This window comes from Sylvia atricapilla, chromosome 5 (genome assembly GCF_009819655.1).
Source record: "Sylvia atricapilla isolate bSylAtr1 chromosome 5, bSylAtr1.pri, whole genome shotgun sequence".
NCBI lineage: Eukaryota > Metazoa > Chordata > Aves > Passeriformes > Sylviidae > Sylvia > Sylvia atricapilla.
Window position 1 is genome coordinate 1,610,254 of NC_089144.1, and position 19,757 is coordinate 1,630,010.

At 38.0% G+C, this 19,757-nt stretch overlaps 1 protein-coding gene across 1 annotated transcript in view; it reads right to left on the bottom strand.

Annotated features, from left to right (window-relative positions):
- The window catches only part of CADPS2 (calcium dependent secretion activator 2), a 269,361-nt gene that overhangs the window by 18,002 nt on the left and 231,602 nt on the right, over nt 1-19,757 (bottom strand). Inside the window, exons 21-24 of the mRNA XM_066318926.1 lie at nt 18,736-18,810; nt 15,218-15,301; nt 15,070-15,102; nt 5,173-5,280 (exon numbers count right to left, since the gene is read on the bottom strand). Of these exons, the coding sequence (XP_066175023.1) occupies nt 5,173-5,280; nt 15,070-15,102; nt 15,218-15,301; nt 18,736-18,810 (300 nt within the window). The remainder of the gene's footprint in view (nt 1-5,172; nt 5,281-15,069; nt 15,103-15,217; nt 15,302-18,735; nt 18,811-19,757) is intronic.

The window sequence follows — 19,757 nt, forward strand, 5'->3', positions numbered from 1 at the left end:
AGTTTAGCACCCAGAGGAGAGGGGCCAAACCAATATCTGCTCACAGGTATTGTCTTGTGAGAGATAACTATGGGCACACTTTGCCAGGGCTCACCTCTCCAGGATGGGCACTCTGACGTGTTTATGGCAGACTTGGGAAGAGGTTTCCCAGAAAGGACAGCCTAAAAAAATGGGAAACCCTTTCAGTTGTATCAATGGCTGAACACTGATGCATTAAAGCTGTCCTCTGAAACCATTCTTTATTTCTCAGAGCAGCAATGTCTTATTGTATAAAGATTTCACTGCATTATTTATCGTCTAAATAAAACTGTAATCACGCATCTGTTTACACCAGAAGTTTTCCACAATAGACACAAAAATAACCTGTTAGGTAACACTCTCAAGAAGGAATCTGAAGCAAAAATGTCCAGAATGATTTTTTTTTTTGAATATCCATACTTCACATGCAATTCACAGGTACAAGAAAGTGAGAATCTACCCAGGTGGCACTTAGGAACTAGACGTTATTACAGAAAGTAAGTATTGCATCGATGTTTTAACAGAGCTGTATGCAAAATTAAAAAAAAAAAGTCTTTTTTTCCAAGAGCATTTTTTCAAGAGCAAATCCAATTTTGTTTAAAAGAAGTAGTTTTTAATTTACAAGTCTGATGTATATTAAAATGCTCAAGAGTTCAACATTTATTATTCCCATCTTAAAAATTCTAGAAGTAACATGAATAGAAGTCTAATCAATGGGAGTAACCTGGCATCTTTATGGACACAGCACTGCATTTATTAAAGCTCATGCTAAAAGGCCTATTGATTTTGAGAAGGTATAACCAGATCTCATGGAAATTTAATAGTTGGGTATTTTTAAAATCTGAAAATGGTGTGATCAGATACACAGCAATGTTTTCTGATAGGATGCACAGATGCTCTCACACTATCCATGAAACAGATTATCTTTATAAATAAGAGCGGCGCTAATAACAATTAGCATTATTCTCTATTTATTCTAGGGCCATGTAATTATATTCTAAATATTTAATTTTTCCATTCACCAACTTGATTTTAAAAAGACTCGTTTTCAGAAAAGACACTAAATCATTTACAAAAATAAACCTGCCTAAAGTAATGTATTGTTTCTAAAACATTAGCCCAGAGCTACTGAAGATCTTAATCACACAAATGTTTCAAGTGCTCTTCAAGAAATGTGATGTTAATAACAAATAAACACAATTCCCCTCGTGCCCTCCACTATCAGCTATGATTGCATGAGAGCGGGAGATAAATGTCCTGAATCCTTGTGACAGAAGGGATTTGACAGGCAAAATTCCCAGCTGATTTTAGGAAGAAGACCACGTCCCATACTGCAAAGGAAGGCAAAAACTCCCACGTCTCTGATGAAGTGACCAAGTGAAAAATCTTTGTGACTTCAAACCTGGTGACTTGTTTTGAGAACAGGAAGGCAGCACACTGACCTGGGAGAGACTCATGCCACCAGGACATACAACTCTGCCTGCTGTCCACAGCCCTTCTGGAGGAGATAATGAAATGTATCCAGAAGCCAAGTTTTTCAGTGGAAATGAAGGAAAAAGAAATTCCACCTTGGTTTTGCTGCATGATCAGCAGACGTACTGAAGCGAAAGACGTAAATGGTTTAAAAATGGTGCAGAAAAAACCTACCAGCTCAGTCTTTTTTCACAGTCACTGGAGATCTGAACCTCTTTCATATTTAGGGGTTCCTATCACAAGCTTAAGTTCCATTCTCCTTATTTTTTGTATTTTGTACAATAGGGCACTGCTTTTATAGGTTTACCAAACACCACCATAAAACACCACACATTTCCTGTCCTCTCTCCAGCTTCAAACTTCTCAGGTGGATTAAAAATGTTAGAGAACTCCTAGCCTTAACATCTTGTGACTCCCTGGCAGGCATTTTATCCTGGGTTGTAGTTTAGGATGTGTTCTATCACCATCTCCAGTCCATGGCCCATCAATGCCTTGCCATGACTCACAGATAACTCCCTCTGGAGTTATCTCTCTTTAATGGGCCATCAAGGAGCCCCTGGATGACTCATCATCCCATTGGGAGATGCCCCGCCCAGGGGGAGGAGCCAAGCATTCTCACCTGGAGATAAGCTGGGATTTGGGACAGTAGAAGCAGTCCTCACCCACTGGATTCCCAGAGGACCAGAGCTACCAGACCTTTCTATGGGATCACTGCTTCAGGAAGAGCACCTCACCTGGACTGCTTCCATCACCCTGATCAGGCTGTATTCTGACTCTGTCAGTGGTTTTTCTTTTTGTATTGTTGCATTTATTTTATTTTATTTTATTTTATTTTATTTTCCTTTTTCTTCTCATTTAATTTTATTTCTGACTTCGAGCCTCTCACTTGGTTTGTTTTCAAACCACAACACATTTTTACTTGTATTAATATTATTCTGGAATGTAAATGATTTTTTTTATGTACATAACTTTGTGTGGTGGACACGCTGCTCACATGGTTACTGTAATTGCTGTTGGCTTAGAGCAGCCCTGGGTAGCTGCACATAAGTAGTTTGCAATTAAGCACTTTTTGATGTTAAAATAATCTCTCAGGCCTGATCTTCTGTATATTTATAGCTAAGACCTCTAGCACACAGAACAGTCAGGTTTTTTGTTATTCTGGATGAGGTATTTCCCTGGCTAAAGCACAGGAAAGTGTGTTTTTCCTCTTGCACTTGGCTGGTGATTACTTAGCTGACACTAATTCCATGTGTTTTAAGAGGAAAGCACCTGGGATCTACAACTCTAGCCAGTCCAACGGCTTCAAGTCCATTTACATAAAAATGTGAATGTATTTTATTCTTTCTATGGAAATGTAACTTGATAGATTTGATTTTTGAAAAAAAGAGTACCTAGGTTTTCCTAAAGCAATAATTAAAGAAACCCTTCAAAAGTCATTTGCAAAATCTTGCTCAGTAATCATTTTCTAAATCTGGATTAATGTCAGGAAAGGTGAATTAACAGAGTGACATGACTCTGTTTTACATTTCTGCATGCTATGAGCTTCTGTATTTGTTAATGCTTTTTTAATGCTGCATCTGTGTAATCAATTATATCTCCCAGTGTGATGTGCCATAGAAATGTGACACCACCACGTAGAAAGAAGAATAAAGACAGAAATAAATATCTGATACGAAAAATACACGTTATGTATATATTTTTTGTTTTTTTTACAGATACACAGCAGCACACAATGTACCCTACTGAGTAAAAGGGGACAGAAAAGGGTTTGCAAACTCAAAGGCAAGTGCTGTATCAGAACTTGTGTTCACACAGGAGATGTTTCCTTGGGCTGGAAAGCTTAACTGCTGAAATGAAATTCAGAAGAAGTCCTTAACTGCTGTAAGCCCAGCCCTGCTGAAGCCCTGTCCTTGTGCTAAGCCAAAATCCTGCCAGGAGCTGTGCTGGTGCCTTAATGGTGTGGAGGATCCCTTGACAGTTCTCAGGTTCATGCCCAGGCCCTGGCCAGTGCCTCACTGAAACTCAGCCCCATCCCACCACACCAAAAAAGTCAGTGTGGTCTCTCCAGCGAGAGTTAGACTTGGCCTTAGGCAGATCATTTTATTAACATTCAGGAAATGACAACATAAGCAAAAAAATAACCCCAAAGGAAAAAAAAACCAAAAAAAATATAGAAACTTGAAAATGAAACATATGCTTGCAGATTCAGTGCAAAAGCAAACTGAAGCAGAAGTTGCTAATACGGTTTTAGTACTTTGTGAAGGTGCCAGCTGGATGGATGATAATTTTTCTACCCCTGCAGGGCATCAAAGCTTTTATAAAATCATTCTTTTCACACGTATTAGCACTTAGCTTATTAAAACAGATGATACTTTTTTTTTCTTTTTTTTTTTTTTTCTTTTTTTTTTTTTCAAAGATGTCTGAGAGTGTCTGGAAATATCAAATCTGAGAGTTAAGCCTTATTTTGACCACCCAGTCTAACAACCAACAAACACTGACATGACACACCATGGCTGAGAGTCTATGTTATGGGACCTTCTGTGACTGCCACAACTGTAGTGTCACAGTAAAGGCTGTGAATTGCTGTTATGCAAACATTTGCTGTAACTTGCATAATTAAACGAAACTGCCAGCAAAGCTTTCTAAAATACTTAGGAGATGACACAAATAAATACATTTCAAAGTCTGTATTACATTCCAGCGTTAGTTTGGTAATAAATTCCATTTCACAGTGATGACTAGAGATGACTTCTTTTCCTCATCCAAATTCCTGTATAATTGTGGCTGAGATAATTGTCATGTTAACTGATCCAGGCTTACAGTTAAATAGCTTTATTTTACATATACTTTACATGTGTAGTGCTTTAATTTCATATGGCAGGTCCTATTTCAGCTGCCTCCAGCTTCTCCTTCAGGCAATTAAGAAAAGGACATACTAGACATAAATTAGTTGTCGTAACTTGAATGAACTGAAATGTGATAATTTCTAACAAAAAAGATGAGGAATCAGGGCAAAGGAATGAATGGAAGTAAGCTGCAGAAGTTATTATCAAAGCTGAGGGAAATTACTGTGTGCATCTCGATGAGGAGGATTACTCTGAACTTGCCGAAGTCAGATGAGCACTTTGAACATGAGTTTGAAAATTCAACAAATGTTTATAAAAGTCAACTTTAAGAAATTAGAAGTCTTAAACTGGTAATCAATAAAATAAAATATTAAAAGCTATTCCACAGAAGCACCAGTCAACCCCACAGTTGTACCCAGCATCTGTGTATGAGCAGGCAGAAATACGTACAACTTCAGAATTTAGGGAAATTTGGTCTGCAAAAACCACACCAATACAATTCTCTCCACTGACAAATTAAAACCCAAAAGATGGAATATAATTGATATAATATAAAAGATGGAATATAATAATTCCACTACACACAGTGGAAAAATTACTATTTCCAGTAATAAATACTCTACCGATTTTATTTCTGTCTTCAAGCACTTAAAAGTTTCACGCAGAAAATATTTAAAGAAAGGCCACCCTTGACAGCTGAGGCTTGTAAATAATGAGCAAAAGAAAAAAAATTAGCAACAGAGAAGAATATCTGAACAACTGGACCATCAAAGTCCAGTTTCTCCCTTCTGATGCAGTAGTGATACCAGCAAACTTGGCAAGGCCAGTTACTTACATCAAATAACTTCTCTATGTACATCTCCTCGTTGACCTTTTCTCGAAGAATATCCTGGTTCTGCCGAACAAACATAATGTAGGTGTCTGCCAGATCCATTCCTGGCTTCTGGGAAGACAAAAAGTGAGGGGAGAAAGTGATGGGAAGGGAAAGACAAACCCCTCAAGGGCTGAGACTTAAAAGAAGTTAAACATAATGAGAACAAACGTTGCAATGTTCATACGTGAATTAACAAAATCTGCTGTGAATTCTGTGTTAGTTACCGCGTTCAGGAGGTTTCACTGTTACATTTTACTATCAGTGTAGTTTTAATGTTTTAATTTATGCTTTAATGTTTTAATTTATGGATGCTCTGAGTCATAAATCTACACTGCCAAATGCAAGTCTTGGCCCTGGCAACATCAATGGCAAACTCAGACATATTCCCCTTTTTTTGGTAGCAAGGCTTTCATAGAGAGTGACTCCAGCCTGAGTGTGGAGATCCAAATCCTGCTATCACATTCAGAAAATGCTTTAAAAAAGCATCCAGATTGCTTTTTTAATCCTGCCTAAGATTTCTTCTAATTTACTTCCAATGTACAGCTGAATTTTGTGTTTGACGTTACCTTCAAATAACTATAATTTAAAGTAAACTCAAGCACATCCATGAGAGCAATGCCATAAAAAATGCTGGTTTGGGTGCAGTCCTGTACACTTCCACTTTGCAAACTGTTGTTGCACTGCTGCAGCCAGCCCAGAGGATGGCTAGGGGAGGAGCAAAGCCAAAATTTTCCCCTTCTTATTCCAATATATGTCTGTATGAAGAGCAGAGCAGCATAATTTATACACCACAGCCCCAACCATGAGCCAGGCTGGGATAAGCTGTGTGTACACTGCAGCTGTACAGGCACAGGGATGGCTGGAACTGCTCTCTCCTCCGAATCTCTCCAGAATCCAGCTGCAATTTCTGGATCTCTGTAGCCATGGAAAGTTGTTCCAAAATAACACCCCTAACACACTGCGACTTGCCCTTTGCTGGCAGTGTGTGAAGGGTTGGAAAAGAGATCACTTTTTCCTAACAGGAACCAAAGATGCACACAGGCACTTTGGGAAGTCTCCAGCAAATGCCCTCTGTGTGAGCAAAGCTTGTGAAAGTCTTACTGAGCCCAAAAAACTGCTTACAATGTTCCTGACATGCAAAAGAATGCTAAGTTTTGTAATACTTTATACTAAGGCTTAACACGGGCCTTAATATTTATAAAGGATCCAGATTTTGGTAAGACTCCATACAGAATAATTAATAATTCTAGGGGAGGAGGACAAAAGCACAAAATTTCTCAGAAACTGTTAGTGTCTGAAAACAGGATATGAGCAACAGTGTAAAATATTTAGCATATTTTAAAAGTCATGCTCACGTAGTTAAAATCTTAACACATCATTTTATATTAAGGCTTCCTTACTAGTCTGCAAGTGCATATTCAAGTTTAAATTCTTCTTATTTCTTATTATCTTGTATGTAACATTTTGTAATATATATGAACAGGTCTGAGCACAAGAGGGAAGGAGAGGTGCAACATGTCCACACTTAAATTGTCCAGAACCTGATGCCATCCTATTCCAGTAACAGGGTGGGAACATTCCTTCTTCAAAGCTGCAGTGAGTGAAACCTCTCAGCTTATGAAGTTCAACCCTTTTTACCCTCAATCGACCAAAGACATATAGAGGAATATGTTCCAAAAAAAAAAAAAAAAAAAAAAAAAAAAAAGATTTTCTTTTTCATTTATTCATGTGCAAATATGGCATTTTTTAAAAGTAACTGTGAAATGTGGAATGGTGGCCAGCTTTAATACTTGTAGCATCTCCAAAGCTCACAGTGAACAACTGGAATATCCTCTTCCTTTGGATTGGTCATTCCAGAGGCAATGAAAGCTCATTGCAAAAACTTACCCCATCTAAATATCCTTAGAGGAAACTCTTAAGAGGAAAGTAGAGCCATTGATATTAATTATACACTTAACTTCTAAGCATAGGATAAAAAAAAAAATCTAAGACTTCAACAGACAAAACATTTTCTGTTGGGAAACCTGATTGACAGAAATCAATAGATCTCCTCCACAAAAATGTACCTCCACTAAAATGTGATAGAAATGCTTTCAGATTCAGACAAATCACCAAGTGAAGCAGATTTAAAGCAGAAAACTCCATATTTTCCCTTAGTATATTCATTTGTGATGGCACAAGAGAATACAATCAGTGTTGAAAGCTTATGTACTTCCTCAAACCTGATACACAATTTATAGGAATTGGACTAGAGTTAACTTGGAGAAATAATGGAAAAATATTTTGAAATCGGCAGATATGAGTGAAGGAGATAATCTAGTTAATGATAGGCTGATTATAGGTCTTGAAAACACACATTCAAATGTATTAATGAATCTTCCACTGAGGTCTAAAATCTAGTGATTGTGCAATTAACAGAATATTTCCTCTACTAAGTTCGATAAAAAAATGTTCCTCTTGCAGAAAGCCGAAGCAAGAAAAGTAACATTTCTCATCAGCATGAACTCCCTTATCTTTAAGATGTTTACCTAGTGCTGAAGCTGTGACATATGGGAATTTCACACCTAGTGAATATATTTTCATGTAGCTTGTGGCACAGGAGTGTAATCATTAAAAGAATATACACAAGTAAGAGTAACTGCAGCAGCTGGTGACATTTACCAATTAGAATTACAGTTCTTTAAAACACTTCATCCTTCTTAATGTGTGCGGGATAATTATCTTTGGAATTGCTGCGGAAAAAAAAAATTAATTTTCCTTTTAAACAGTGTCTGAGTACAGTGGAAGGAAGTCTGGGTAAGGCAGATTATCAATTCTCAAAGTGTCTGTTTTAAGCCTCACCAAAATCATCGAAGGTTAATCATCTTTGCTCATGGTGGTGTTCATTAAACATTGAATGAGCCAACAGTGTATCAAATACTTCATTATCTCTTCAGATTGCATGCATTGAATTTATTTGTTTTCTCTGAAGATGTGGAAGAAGAAAAGAAAGGTATTGTAAGCATCAAAATAGCTTAAACGCTGTATGTTTAATGTTTTAACTTTTTTTTATTAGGGATTATGTATTATTCGGAGACCTTTGATGACACCATCCTCTATTGATCTGCTTTAAATTATTCAGCATCAGAAAAAAAAACCTCAAGTTAATACAAAATTAAACAAACAACAACTAAGAATTTTCATGTACCTTAGAAGACAAACAAATAGAAACTGAGATATATTTTAAATAACTGTCACAGGAGGCATTTAATTGAAAAGAGTAAAGCATTCCAGCCTCCACATCCTTAATCAAAAAAAACCAAACCCAACAAACCCCCCAAAAAAACTTCTCTGAGTCTCTGGCAGAACATCTGCTGAAGTTAATCAGAGTTATTTGCACATCTTTTGGAGAAAAATTTAACCTGGTACGTTATCCAGGTAAGTATAAAAAATACTGTCTGAAAGTTTTCCCCAAGAAAAAAGGTGGTTTTTTTTTTTTTTTTTTTTAAAGACAGACAGAAGTTATTATAAGTTTGTTTTATTCAGAACAGCAGACAAGCTGTTTTGCCTATCTGAAAATGAAAGAGAACCAGACAAAGAGATGAATAGAGAAACTGGAAACACAAAGACATCAAATAAAATGCCAGGAAATTAAGAGTTGTAAATAGGGTTACTTTGTGGCTGGTTACACAAGTAACTGAATACACTGGCGAGTGAATGAGTTTAAACAAGGGTGTAGGCTTCAGCACATTCTTTTTTAGGGTTAATCACTAGTTAACCTGGCAAGATGAACATGCTGTTTGGGGGAAAAAAAAAAAAAAATTAAAAATCCTTGTTAATTATATGCTGCGAGTGCTCTTACTTCCTGCTGCTGCACCTAATCCCACAGGTGCAGGGTGTCTCTTACTGTTCCCTGGTAGGTGGGTCCTGACCAGCACTTCTCCACAGCAATAAATTCAGAGAAAGAAGAAATCCATTTCTTCTTTAAATAGCCGAATTTCCCCCATTTGAACAGGAAAACAGTATCCCAGTGTCTATTTACCACAGAGCCAAATGTTCAAATACGTTATTTCCAAGTTTCCAAGACGCTGTAGAAGCTGTTTTAAGGTTGACTTGCAGGGCTCCCACTGGCAATATTTGCCTGAAGCACCTAGTGAAAAGTAAAGCTGCACTGCCCTAATTTCCAGGCATTCAAATATTTTGCTGCTGAAAGATTGCAGTAGGTTTAATATTAATTAAAATGCCCCTAATATTAAGCATTTTCCTCCAGGCAAAGCACACCCGAGTTTCTGAACAGGATTTTGCAACGCAAGAGTTTGGCAGAAATCTCAGTGAAAACCATGTGCATTTGTAATACTTGAATGGTGTTTGTTCTCACTTTGGCATTTGTCACAGAACATTTTTTAGCACCAGAGAGGTATTAAATGAATTTATATCACCAAAACCCAAGAAAGCATTCTCAACCCACTGCACTGGTTTTCCCGAGTCGCTGCCCTGCCAAAGTGCAAATGTTCCAAAGCTGAGAACAGAAACCAGAGACTAACTCTACAATAACAAAATACATCCAGTTTTGTGTTTGCTCTCCTCTCCACCTCTCTCCCCTCCCTTGCATCCTGGAGGGAGTCATTTTAACTACCCGGTTGTAACACTGCCATGAAAAGGAGTGATGAGCTGGAGGGGGCTATTGTGAGCAGCACAGGAGCTCCTCATTCAGTGTCCAGCATTAATGAAAGAGTGTGTTGGAAAATTTCACTGCCTGAAAGTTCTTCTCATCACTCGGGCTTTGGAATTACAAAACTAAAGTGTCATTAAAATATTTTTGGAATAAAAACTACTTGCAGCCAAAGCTAGATCACCAGCCCCATCATTTCTCACAAAATGAAATGCATCAGCCAGGCAGGAAGGTGCATCATTTGCATAATCAGGCTATTAGAAAGGTAACTTTTTAATTTCACATGAAATTAAAGGAAGAAATTGTTTTGTTTAAATGAAAAAAAACCCGCAATATATTTTCTCTCTCTCAAAACCATCTTCTTGCTGCAAAGAAACAGCAACTTTGGCAAGCAGGGAATGTGTGTGTTTTGAGAATTGTCATGGAAAATTTAAACTGTGATTCTGCAAGTATTTACACAACCACCTTTTCATAGACACAGAGTTTCACTGCATTCATGGGGCAACACAGGTCAATGTCTGCACCAGGATTTTGATTCTTTAGTGCAAAAGGTCTTCAAACCACCACAAAATCTATGACAAAATCTGGTATTAAAATATGCCTTTTTTTTCTTGCTCCATGAAGTTATATTTTACTTTGCTATTTTAGCTTTCCTAATGATGAGTAGTCATCTTTATGATTGCCATTTAAGGGGTATCTCAAAAATACTGCTGACTCAAAGCAGGTGCTGCAGGGCTTTCCCTCCGATTCTACACTAGCTGGTTTTCACAGCTTGGAAAGCAGAAGGGCCACATCCCAGGGCTGGGATCTGGGGGAAACCAGGAGAAGCTTTAAGCATAAAGATAATACTCCTTCTGTGTTGCCTCAAGTTTGCTGCTTTTCACTGTTTGCATTTTGAACTCATGCAGCTTCAAGTAAACTCTGTGTGTTTTAGAATTGTTTGCATCCTTCTCCTCTGGGAGGAGAAAGATGATTGATGATGATGTTCACCAATGAGGTTGAAGAGGTGGATACCTGTGTAGCCAATCTTTGGCCTGTTCGTAAATTTGTATATATATGGAGTCAGAAAAATGAAAAAGAGCTTTCCTGCTTGACCTCCTGCTGCTGCTTCATCCTTTCGTGTCCCTAACAGTGACACTTCCGTGGTCTCTTTTTATTTTTTGAACAAGAAAATCCAGCTTAAAAACGACTAGCACCGTACGGCCACACCCAAATAAACATTTATTTCCCTCAAAATCTTTTCTGCTCCTGAAAATCAGCTGAATGAGGCCACGCAGCACAAGTGTGATATTCGACAAGGAAAGATATCTGGAAGGTCCCCGTGTGTATGCGCCTGGCAGGAGGCAGAGCTCCCTCTCTGGCCTCTACAAGACCCCGTAAGTCAAATGCTGGCACATGTGTGAGGCCCCTTTTCATACCTTTGATCCCCACATAAAGGCAGGAGCGGAGGGAGAGGGGCTGGCATTGTGTGAGCTGTGCTCTGCCTCCTTCAAATGGCCTCCCTGCTCCTGCTCTGGCAGGTGGCCCGTGTGAAGAGAGGGAGGATTAGGTTCCTTCTGTGCCCTCGAAGGAACTGGCATAGATTACCGGCTCTCACAAAGGGATTAAAAGGTACCTTTCTGAAGAAAAAAAAAAAAGCAGTATATACACGAGCATGTAACTGGATGCTCAATTTGTCCGAGTAATTGCTCTGGTTGTGTTTGTCGGCGCAGGAAATGCGTGCAGAAACGACCACCTAATGACACAATTATTTGTGTGCAAAACTGACTTGCGCGATGAGAAATGGAACACGGTGAAATTATCGACATGATTAAGGAATAATCGTAATTTGAGCTTAACAATATATTTTTTTTAACCTAATTTTTACTGCATTCTTTCCCCTATTCTCATTAATCAATTTGCTTTGTGAACAGAATATTAAAAAAAAAAGGAAAAAAATATTAGGTTGTACTTCTACATCTCCTACGGTTTGCATGGACTTTAAGAGAACCTAACAAAGGATTTTAGTGGATTTGGAGGAGTTGCATATTCCAATCAGCTTCTGCATTCCCACTTATCAAAATATAGCATTAAAAAGAGAACCAATGTCATCCTTCAGGCACTACTTGTGACATTTGTGCTTTTTTCCTCCACACATTTAGTTTCTTCCACCAGCACAGCACCCCCATTTTTTTTCCCACTGCAGAGCCTTGTGTCCTTTGACAATATGGAGAGCACCACAGCAACTAGATTTTTTTTCATTATTATTTTTAGGAAATCACAAGACGTCGTTGTTATTCTTCCTAGTCTGGGTAAATTTGCACTATTGCTGTTATTTCTGTCGGGGTTTTAATCGCCAAAATATACCCAGTGTCAATACAGCCCTCTGTGCACAGCTGGGGAAAGCAACAAGAGCTCCTTGGGACTGCAAATGTCCCACTTCTGGAAGGGCATCCTGAAAAATTGAGGTTTATGTTGCATGTTTTCTTAAACAGTTAAAAAAAACCCCACAAAACCAGGGGTTTTTTTCTCTTCTCTTGGATGTAATCAATCATAATTGTCTAGCAAGATGAATGGACAGAAGGGCAGACAGAAAGTAGTAGGCAGCATTTTTACAAACCTATTGCCAAATGTACCACAACTCTGTGTCTATCTTTCCAACCCTGCTCCTGAGAAACGTGGTCCTGAGAAATTCCCTGGCTAGGGAATGTGCACCTTCAAGTCCAACTATTTATTGTCTAAACTCTCTCTCAATAAAATGGAATTAACTATTTTGTCAAAATGACCAAAAACTCATCCATGAATGTCTTCCTTCCTTTTGAATAATTTACTATTTTTATTTACTTTTATTTAACTTTTTTGTTTTATCCCCTTGATCTCTTAACCTCCCTCCAAAACATTTTGCTCAGTACTACCTTGACTTTCTCCTAATACCTTTTTTTGCCTAGTTAGCTTCTTTTTATTTCACTACAAACCAGCACATTTTTCACTATTTGCCAAATCAAAAACTCTGTCAAATCCACACATCCAAAAAAAAAAACTAACCCAAATGCCCTGTCCCCCTCCTTCTCCCCTAGATGCACCAAGTGGCCCCACTCAGATGGAGGTGGGACCACAATATTTGTAACCACATCAAAAGGAAGGGCTGATTGTGGTCACTTTAAAGGAACTTTCACACGTGCACCTTCACACGGTGAGGAAGGACAAGAAGAAATTTTACAGCAAAATAGGTCAAAATCAAACCATGAGGTATTCAATTAGCTTCAGAGCAGGGTTGCCAGGTCACTGTCACACTGCCAGGAGCTCGGTGTACACTCCTCTCAGCCCAATTCTCACTTAGCTCTGAGCCCAGGTGATGTGACCTTGTGATGTGACAGCTTTCAGCCTCCTCTTGCAGCTGGAATTTTAACTTTGACATCTGGTGATTTTGACCAGCTGCTGTCAGCTGTGACAGTAAAGGCTCTTGGCCTCAACTGCACCTTCACAGTAAAGGAACGGGAAGAAGCAAAAGCAACGCCCAGCCTATGCAAATCTTTCAAAAAGATCTCCAGAATTTGGAAAACTCTTTGTCTGCTCAGATGCACAGCTCCCCCGAGGCACAGCTCAGGTTTGCAGCTGACAGTCCAGTTTAAATGCCTGGCTGTGGGCAAGGCGTGTGACAAAGCTGGGAAGTCAAGACATTGTAATAGTGCAAGGATCTCGATATCCTGTCAATAAGCTGGTCCTTTTCCAAGCTAAGCATCACCACTCAGTGAAGGTGAGAAGGGGCTCCAGTAACCATCTCATGTCCCTCTCTCTGGAGCAGGGAGTGCAGCCCTGGCTGAGCCAATCTGCAATATTCCCCAGCGACTCTGCAGCCTCATCTTTATGGTGAATTCCAACATCAACATCTCCAGGTGAGTGGTAAAAGATTTTTGATGTCTCATCCTCATAGATCAGTAATTTGGAGAGTTTTCCATGTTACCTGAAAGTTAATGAATTTCTAGTTTGTCCACTAAGTTTTTTTTAGGCCTTGGGCTCTCAAGTGCTTCTACAAGGACCTTTTATGGCAGCTACACAGCACAATATATTAACAAAAGGTAAACCAAATTAACTGGATTTGATATGAGTCATTCCTTTGAATGGAAGACAACCTACTTTCTTCTTTTTTTATAAAACAAAAGAGCACTCACAAAGGTACAAAAAAAACCGCCAGGCAACAAAATAAGAAACAAAGTCTGAAAACATCATCTGAAAACAACAGAAATGTTATCATTTATCTTCCAAATAAAACAAAGATAAAGACAGCAAAGTAACAAATTCCAGCAACAGAGATCTTCCATTTTATTTAACATGCATGGATTGAAAAAAAAAATCATTTAAGCTTGCATTTTTCAGGATAGAACTGCTGAAGGTTTTGCTGGCCACCACACAGTTTAGCATATGTGGCATTCATCTACAACTTAATATTTTTCATTTATATAATAATTGTCACTGATGTAACAATTGTTTTGATGATGTAACAAAAGTATTTTCTTTTTTTTTTTTTTTGCCGTGCTTGGAAAATAAGATTTTTTTAGAACTGCTTTAAAAAGGGATGCGAATGCAGACTTAAGAGAGAACAAGGGATATTGACAGTGAAAATGACAATATTACATAAAATCGCCTGTTTAAAGAAAAAAAACATTCTGGTCTCATACTCTTAATAAAAACATTCTAACATTTTGCCTTTTTATATAAAAGAACTCCAGCAGTTGCTCCTTTATTTTTTTACTTACAGCACACAAACATTTCACAACCAATGGCAAATCAAATTGAGATTGAGCAAGCAAAGGATTAAATACCCAGACCTCAGTCCTGAAGTAAGAAATCAAGAAATAATTCGAGTATGATGCTTTTTTACCTGCTGCTTATACCACACATTCGAACAATTGATCTAATTATGGAAAGACCCCGACGAAAGAGTATCGAAGTTACAATCCTCACTCTTCCCCAGCTGAAAAAGTGCACTGAGAATAACCTTTCCCCAGTTTGCTCTGAGAGTTCCTTATTGCACGAGGGAAATGAAACATCCTCTCAGGGTTCTAGTGGCTGTTTAAATACTCCATGTAAAGCTCTAATGAATCTCTGTAGGAGAGCAAAATGTCAACACTAAAAAATGTGAGCTAAAGCCCCCCCCCCCCCCCTAATTTCTGAATTACTATGAACAATAGAATGAAATCAATCAATCTAAAAAGGGTTATACTTACAGGAACATCAACATATTTGGCAGCTGCTTTTACCTTTGGAAAATTAAGCATAAAAAAACACAGTAAGTGCTTATTACCACAAATTGCACACAATTTCAGAATTATGCACAGAAAGCAGAGCAGAACCTTTGAGAATCCGAACACTTACAGTGAATGAAACTAATGATGAGAAGAAAGTACCTTCATCGTATCTTGACAATTTAGACAGCACGCCCTCCAACACTGAAACAACCTGGAGGAAAAGAGAAATCCAAATGCACAGGGTAAGAATTAAAATACTTTTAATGCGAATGAGAATGTGAATGTGAGAATGTGGATTTTTCTTCCTCATATTTCTGTTGATTAGCAGGGCAACGTGAACTTTAAATCTGATCGCTTTCTCCATCTCACAAAGGGCTAAAATCAAGGATAACCTTCTTTTGATCTGACAGATGGAAACTGCTGAACCACTGCAGAAATAAAAACCCAACCCCAAAGTTTCTCCTGAACTTCCACCACAACTCTGCTGCCTCTAGAGCCCTGCTAGGATATAGTGTGTGCACCCAGCATGTATTTTGGGAAGAAATCACACTTTATTTTCTATGACCACAGCTTCGAAGACGGTGGAGTGGAGCACAAGTGTTAAAGGTGGTGACTGTGATACCACATCTCTTTTTCTTTTTGCTATTAAATAGAACACCAGCTCTGATTTCACCTGGAAGTGTAACAGCACTGCTTTTCTGTCAGCAGCATGAGCTGTTGAGCTGCTACTCCATGGCCAAGAAGGAAGCAAGAAAATGTATCCCCAAAGGCTCTGGCACGATGGGGTTTCTCTCCCCTGGACTTTCACCTGAGTAGCCTGACTCCTCAGTAAGAGGTATGAATAAGTGTTTTTGCCAAAACTTTGTTTTGACAAAAACCCCCAAACCTATGAATTGCATCGATTACGGCTTTAATGTTGAAACCCCAAACCTATGAATTGCATCGATTACAGCTTTAATGTTTAACCTCCCCCAAATTTGCCTTAGAGCAAACAAATTCCTTTTTTCACATCCCTCTGTGATGTTATGTTGCTCAAGTAATTCGCGGTATGTAACAGAAAATATCTGTCACCCGTCGTACTCACGAACATTTATTTTACACATATAAATTGCTTTCCAGTTTATATAAAGATTGTTTTAAAAGCCATCCCTTGCTCCCAACACAGTCATTCCCACAACCAAGAGTATCATTTTATGAGTGTGAGGACAGAACCAAATTCCATGTGGCATGCTGTTAATGGGCCCTGTAACAGTGTCACAACAGTGTCACCTCCAGAGGAACTGAGATCATCACTTTACAATAAGCTCTGCTCTTAACAGTTCAAGGAGCAGGAGCAAGTGCAAAGCTCCATTTGTCATTTATCAATCTAACCTGTCATATTTACAGCGATTAATTAAGACACTGGTACATAGGTGCCAGTCAAAGAGTAAATCCCCATCATGAGAGAGAGTGGGAGTTGTTTCTGCACCCGCTTTATTAGACCAAATACCACCTTTCTGCTTTGCAGTCGCCTGTGAGAAGCTGCTGTTCATACTTTAACTCATTTTATCTGATTGACAAGGTTCCTCTCTGCAGAAAAGCGTTCAACTTTATCGTGCGAAAATCGGCAAAGGAACAGGCAGATTTCATAAACAGCGTGGTGTCCTCAGTGCCAACATACAAATCCAAGACAAGTGGGACACAAAATACCAGAGAGCAAAACCATTTCAGTGTCAAGGATGTCTGTTTAAACAAAAGGCTTAGTTATGGAGCTGGAAACTTGTTTTCTGAGATGTCAGTGTATTGGACTTGCGGAACTCTAAAAGCATTTCTGCACATAGCTCACAGTCGATGAATTGGTTTACCCTGAGACACACTGTGCTTTGTTCACTGCTTTGTGCTATTCCTGTGATTTCCTGAAGGCTTTAGAACGATGTGTCTTGTGTAAAAACTGCCCGCTACAGCTCTTAACAAGTAAAAAACCACTAAAAAAAAAAAAAAAAGTATCGTTTTCAGTTTCATAAGTGACTCGCAGCTAAAAACAGTGATTGAAATGCTTATTTTACTGAGCCACAATAAAGAGGTAAAGGCTGGACAATAATGAAAATAAATTAGATGCAAAAGATGAAAGCACATGGCTATCATGCACATCGATGTGCATTTTTTCTGGCCAAAACCAAGACCTAAAGCTCAGCCCTCCTTTACACCCTCGGAAGCTTTCTGCCTTGAAACAGAAGGAATCAGGGTGCCACTGGATTTTCACATCTCAGCTGAGGAGACACTGGTTAAACCTCCAGTGACCAGCCAACAACACGGAATATTTGCTCCCTGCTTTGAGCTGTCAGCCTCTGGTCTTACTGCGATAACTAATAATGCAAATCCCAAACTGTACTGGCAGCAGTTGCCTCTGGAATTTCTTCTACATACATCCAGAAGGAATATGACTATATTCTTCCTTTTTTTTTATAACCTCAAATATTAAGGAAAAAAAATCATAAAGTTTAACCTTTAATAGCACGATTTTTTTTTCTGATCAAATTCCCATTTCTTCCTCTTCCTTTTCAATGATACTAAAGCTGGAAGATTTCTTGGGAGCTATGACAGGTCACATGTAAAACCTAAAACTGTGGAGTAGAACTGCTTGTAATTACGTTTACATCAAAACTTCCCTTTGGACCAAAACCTGTCTGCTTCTACACAGTTATCAATAAGTGGAAACATTTATTTTAAACTTCTATGATGATTCTACAAAACTTTCCTCTTCAACTGAGAGGTGTCAATCTAAAAAGCAGATTCCCACTCCCCTCAGCAAACAAAAACAAAGGCATGATGAAAATATGACCAGAGTCTTTTTTTCATTAACTCACACGGTGTAAATATATGGTTTATGTGTACTACATCGAAAACCAGACATTCCTGGTTAGTTTGCAATGTATAAATAACAAAACTTCTTCTAAAATCTTTGTTTTCTGTCATTATTTTCTGTGTCCTTCAAACTATTCGAGATGGAAACTTTTTTTTTTTATATCAACCACTTAAGACTTGTACTGGAGTAGAGGTGCTACAGAAAGACAAGATATTGTGTAAGTTTTCTTCACTTATTCTTCAAGTCCTTATATCATGTCAGAACACATTTTATTTTTAAATAGAAAAGCCTAAAAAATCAAGAAACGACAGCTTATAAAATATTTTTCATTAAATGGTTTGTGGACCAAAATCTCATTAAAAAGTCGAACTGAAACCTGGATATTGTTCACAGGTTTAAATATGATATATGAAATTTATGATGAAATTTCTAAAGATGAAATTTAAATACTGAATGATAGGAAGAAATTTCTCACGTAAGAAATTCAACAAAAAATAACATGTGATGTTACATAAGACAATTTAGACAAAATTTAGTCCTATCACTTCTTCTAGCTGCTAGCAATTCCCATCTACAACAGAAACACAGAAGACAAACTTATCTCAACAGCACAGAAATTGTTTACTCAATTGTTCTAAAATTCGATTTTGTAAATGCAGTGTTATTTCCAGAAGTTTTATTTACAAATCATGTTGTCCCCCACATTTCCTGTGTATAGAAAAATCGTGTGATATTTGAATACATCTCCAAAGTCCAACCATTTTCTGCTGTGTTGTAAAATCAAATGTAAATCGTTTTACCTTTGAAACGAGAAGTGAAATAATTTCTTTAACAGTTTCCTCAATCAAGTCATCTATTTTTGAATGGTATTGTTGCTGCAATTCAAAAAGATAAAAAAAGCATTAGCATGTATATGAACACACACTTTTGTCCTAAGCCATGAACGGTGCAAAGCTGATAACCCTGCCAGATCAGATTTACTTAAAATTATCATTTTGAACATCAGCAGAACAAACCCTTGAAAATGATCCACCCAATCAACAGTTTCTCGCATTCTGTGTTGAAAATTTTCCCATGTACACTGTTGAGTTAAGCAGCTAATGGGGTTATTATTGAGATGAATTGAGTTCTTATACTTATTCAGGCGAAGGAATGTGAAGGATAGTTTTTGTCTTCTCCTATATAATTAAGGTGGCCATGTATTTTTTTTTTTTCTAAAGGGTTGGTTTAGCTGGAGAAGCAAAAAGACTAGAATAAGATTTAATTAATACAGCATTTCATGTCTGACAACTCTCATTCATAAGTTATTTTAAATGTCCTCTAGAAATAAAATGAGCTCCAATTGTTCATCCTGAAAGAGCCTTTCTGTCAGCACAGTGAGCTCCAGTTTATACAAATCTTACAATATGCTCAAGCAAGGGCAAAATTAAAATTTCATCAACAAAGCAGAATAGATGGTAACAAATTAATAGGCCATAGAAGGCATAATAAAACAGACTTCATTCTCCATAGACTTTTTCTTTCGCTTGTTCATAAAAGAAGGTGCCTTTAAGTAAATGCTTTTAAAATAAATCTGAAAGACTTTTAAGATAATCCTACCGAGCTCCCTTCTGAAATCACCGGGATACAGGGATCCCATTCTGTCAAGGAGGCACATCAATTTAAACAGTAATTCTTCCTTTAGAAACATTTATCTGACAGCAAAGATTGTCCCCAATAGCCACTTCACAGAAAATGTGACTTGTAAAGACTAACCCTATCTTCCTAGTTCAAGGCTACTTGGAGCAGCTAACAGCATAATGCTTGCAGTGAAAGTACTGGG